This window comes from Bidens hawaiensis, unplaced genomic scaffold (genome assembly GCF_021521415.1).
Source record: "Bidens hawaiensis isolate Kalapana, Puna unplaced genomic scaffold, B.hawaiensis_p1.1 tig00056019_1, whole genome shotgun sequence".
Taxonomy (NCBI): domain Eukaryota; kingdom Viridiplantae; phylum Streptophyta; class Magnoliopsida; order Asterales; family Asteraceae; genus Bidens; species Bidens hawaiensis.
In genome coordinates, this window is record NW_027500104.1 from 13,792 (window position 1) to 18,530 (window position 4,739).

General features: G+C 28.5%; 1 protein-coding gene across 1 annotated transcript; it reads left to right on the forward strand.

Annotated features, from left to right (window-relative positions):
• Window positions 1-1,336: 1,336 nt before the first annotated feature.
• LOC143601297 (replication protein A 70 kDa DNA-binding subunit A-like) lies at window positions 1,337-4,138 on the forward strand (the record flags this gene model as incomplete). Its single annotated transcript, XM_077078745.1, has 12 exons — window positions 1,337-1,493; window positions 1,590-1,689; window positions 1,785-1,859; window positions 1,977-2,076; window positions 2,155-2,282; window positions 2,376-2,466; window positions 2,566-2,701; window positions 2,779-2,954; window positions 3,067-3,187; window positions 3,460-3,639; window positions 3,743-3,802; window positions 3,899-4,138. Coding segments are annotated over 12 exons (1,564 nt in total), but the record flags the coding sequence as incomplete, so codon positions are not given.
• Between the last annotated feature and the right edge of the window lie 601 nt (window positions 4,139-4,739).

Sequence of the window (4,739 nt, forward strand, 5' to 3'; positions counted from 1 at the left end):
GCATTTAATTTAATTAAATACTTTAAATGAATGAATTACAATATTACGATTAATTTTTTTCCTTGGATCCCCTTTCTCTTCATTCTACCATCATCTTCCATCAGTTTAACCAGTATATTTCATCAGTTTAACCAGTATCTACAGTTCAATCGTATTATGATAATATCCTTCAGTTTAACCGTCCCTCCGACGAAATCAATTTATCCGTCCCTCCGACGAATTTTTTATTTCATTTTCTTCAAAATCACGGCTATTAAGACGCTATAATAACGAAATAATCATTGATCTTATCACGGCTATTCAGTAGATCCATGGTTATTTTTGATCAGATGTTCGGATACTTTGCCGTCGCGTCATGGTTATTGTTAATCAGATCTAAAAGACATTGTTGTCGTCCCGTCAATTGGATTTTATTTTCCGGTAAGTAATTTCATTGTGAAGATCTGAATAATATGTTGTATTTTTTGTAATATTAAGTTTTGATTTTTATTGATTACTATCATTAATAAGAGCTAACAATTTTTTAAATTCGAAATTTGAATTATTAGTCAACTTAATTTTCAAATTGTGAACTCGTAATCACCTATGAGTTATTACTGTTTATTTATTCCTTTTAATTAAATCCGTATTTACTTTGTAAATATTTTGGAAAGTTGTTACAAAGAAAATATTAATTCATAGTATATTAAATGAGTTTTACTAAATTCGAAATTTCTAATTGTTAGTCAACTTATGACAAATTTTGGCAAGTTGTTATGATTTTTATTTGTATTAGAATATTTGTATTAGAATTTATTATTTTATATAAATACTTGATTTGTTAATGTAAGTAATTATATCAACTTTTGAAATTCGAAATTTCAATTGTTAGTCAACTTATGACAAATTTTGGCAAGTTGTTATGATTTTTATTTGTATTAGAATTTTTATTATCAATATATTCAAAAAGTTTACTAAATGTTATTTAGATTTACATTCTACAAATTATTAAAAATTTTGGCAAGTTGTACATTCTACAAATAATATCAAATTTTGGCAAGTTGTTAGGATTATTTTTTATAAATCCCTGATTGTATTCTCTTTCAACTAACCATATTTTGAGCTTTCCTATTTTTGTTAATAATTCCAAGTTTGTAACAAATACTCCGTGTCTATATATACTGTAACCATAACGAAGACATTCACACAGTTCTCACTTTCTTTGTCTTCGTTTCATATTTGTTTCATTTTCAAGGTTTTCATTTTCGAATATACATATAAATATTTATTTTCACTCATGTAAATTTTATTTACCGATTTTTTTTATCTTTGCATTGATTTTGTTTTTGTTACGCAGCAAGATGGAAGCAAAAAACTTTACCATGTTCAACTCTTTGGATGTTTCGAACAACGATTGCTTACTGAAGGTTCGTATACTTAGACTGTGGCGTTTGAAGGACAACAATAAACCAGGAGAGGACTGGTCCATCGAAATGATCTTACAAGATGAGACGGTATGAGAAATATGCATACAATAATTGTTTATATTTTTTTCATTTCTTTCTTATTATATGCATACAATAATGTTTGTCTTATTAATACTGTAACAGGGTCATCGAATGCAGGCGTATGTAAGGAAACCTTGCATACCGAAACATGATGTTTGGCTTGCTGAGAATCGCTCATTGATTGTGCGAAAAGCTTCCCTTGGTGCAAATTTTTGTCAACATACCGTGTAGTTGACAGCCCACATAAGCTCTGTTTCACGTTAGAAACTCGACTTTCGATTTGTGATGAGTTTAAAGGTCACATTTATGGATTGTCGTTTGCTACCTTTGATGATATCAAAGCCAAGAACGAAACTCAGAATGGAACGATAGGTATCCTTTTTTGCATCTTTTAATTAAATTTCGTTTTAAATTCAATACATTATATTATGACAGTTAAATACGATCGTTTAATATCTGTTTCATTCCTCATTATAAATTATTTCTCAGATGTAATCGGTCATGTCAGTAAGTTTTTCGACAATAAAAACTCATTCTTCCGAGAGGCACAACACCAGAATCGAAGAACCATGGAATTTGCTGATTTGAGGTTTTGTAAATAATTTATATATTATCATGTATAATTAAATAATTCATTTTTGTCAACTTCTACTTTTTGATGAACCAGTGGCAAAACGATTTATCTCACCTTATGGGATGACTATCTTAAACAACTTATCAAATATGTTTCTGACAACCCGAATGAGGAGTATCTCATTATCGTCCTCCAATTCGCACGAGTCAAGTACTATGGAGGTATCATTATACATTGAGTATTTTATTTCTAATCCTTAAAATTCTTTATAGTTAATAATTCTAACTTTACATACATTTATATGATTTTGGTAGAAAATGTTTATGTTCAAAACTCTTATGGTAACCAAGTGTCAAGGTTGATGATCAATGATTACTTGTATGAAGTGATTGATTATAAGAAACGGTAATGTATTATAACTATTTAATTATAATTTTATTTTATTACACGTATACATTATTGTTTATTTTAAACACCTTATGACTTATTTTTTTGAAATAATAGGTTGCTTGAAATATCCTCGAAAGTCAATGTCGAAGTACCTAAACCGGTTGGTTCATCTAAGCTGCTAACTGTTAAGGATGAATTTTTGAAGAAGTATCCGTTCTATTCAATCAGTGATCTTTGTACCATTTTGGAGGTATGTAACCATTTGTGTTTGTAAATACTCATGTTGAGTTAAATTTTACTAATAAGTTCACCATGTTATTATTATAGGCTAAAAACGTCGTCATAATTGGTACCGTTAAGTATATATTGGGTAACAAGGAATGGTACTATAATGGATGTAAACGTTGTAGTCGTAAGGTTACTTCTACTTTTGTTGATGGAGTGAAGGTTTATGAATGTAAGAATTCAAGTTGTAATTCTCAAGGTGTAACCGCTGGACCGAGGTACTATTTTATAAATTTAAAATATATAATATTTTTACTTTTTCATTTAATAATATTAAATTAAACTGGTGTTTTACAATAATTTTTAAAATAAGTCCCCTTTATTTTACAGATTCCGAATTCCAATTCGTGTACAAGATACGACCGGTGTTGTTTCTCTTACGTTGTTTGATAGGGATGCGAGACAGTTGTTCAATAAGCCTGCTGATGAATTTGTTACCACTGATGTTGAGGTATGACATTTGTACCATTCTCCCATACAATATGTTTTTTTGTGTCATTTACACTGATCAGTTCAATCTATTAGTTTTCATATTATTATGTTCTTTTTTTTCATTGTTTTAAAACCAGAATTTTTTAATATCTTATAAACATAAAATAAAACGCAAACAGCTTTTATCCTATTTAACTTGATTTTCAAATCATTGACTTTTCTTTTTTTACATTTTAGAACTTCATTAAATGATTTTTTATTATGTTCATTTTCTTAATTGTTATTTTGAAGGTTGATCCGATGCACACGTTTCCTGAAGAACTCAACACTATATTAGAAAAGAAATTTGCTTTCATTGTTGAGGTTAGTGACTACAACATCAGGAACTCATATGACGTCTACGGTATCACCAAGTTAACCGATGACCAGGACGTTCTTAATGATCTTGATAAACAGCTTGCTCATGGTCAGGTATGATTATTGTTTCCGTTTTTAAAAATAATGTTTTAATGTATATTAACAAACTGTGTATTTATTTAATTTTAAATATAATTCAATTTAACTTCATGTGCAGCCTAATGACAATCAGTCTTTAACAGTTGGATCATCCTCTAACCTGAAATCAACCGAAAATGTAACAGTTGGATTATTAATCCGTTTTTTTAATAATCCAAAACTTTATAAATCTAAATGTTTATACTAAAAACATGAATGATAAACTGATTCGTAGGAGTTGTTGACACCTTCGTCCGACCACTTCACTCCTATTTCAAACTCTGAAGACGTAATTCCGGATTGTCTTTCATCTCTTGATGGGAAGGCTATTTCTTTACAAGAGGTTGACGTAAAACTCAAGCGGAAGTTGGATGATACTTATGATGGTCAGGATGACACCGGTATGTCTGCAACCAAGACGAAGGTTGATGAACAACCAGTTGTTGATGCTAATGTTGATGACGTGGATATTTAAAATGGACGAAGGCGCAACTTAATAATAAACGCAGCTTATTGCATGCATCGTTTGTCTTTTTTAATGGTTTGACTATGGATGTTTTTGGTTTTTATGTTTGTTTATTTGACATTGTGATATGGGTTTTATTTATGTTGGTTGAATTTTATATGGATATCTTTGAACTTATGTTTTCCTTATGTTGAGTGTTATTTTATAGTAGGATTATCTATTATCTTTTTAAGGTTGTTAAAAAATTATATCAATAAGTTATTTTATTTTCTATATTATTTATGTTGGTTGAATTAAATAATTCATTTTTGTTAACTTTTACTTTTCGTGTTTTTGTTAAATAAATTATAGTAACAAACTTAAAATCTTCCTTATTTAACTAATTAGATCATGAGCAAATATAAACTACTTATTTGTTTCCAGAGTTACATATAATTATATAATAACAATCACTCAAATAAGTAATAAATTCATGAATAAATTTAGAATGTTAGATTTTTATTAATGTTGACATATAATTAGTTAACAGTTGACCATATTGATCAATAAATGTATAGATTTAAACAATCTTCTTAAATTTGAAAATATAATGTATCTATTAAAAGTTTAA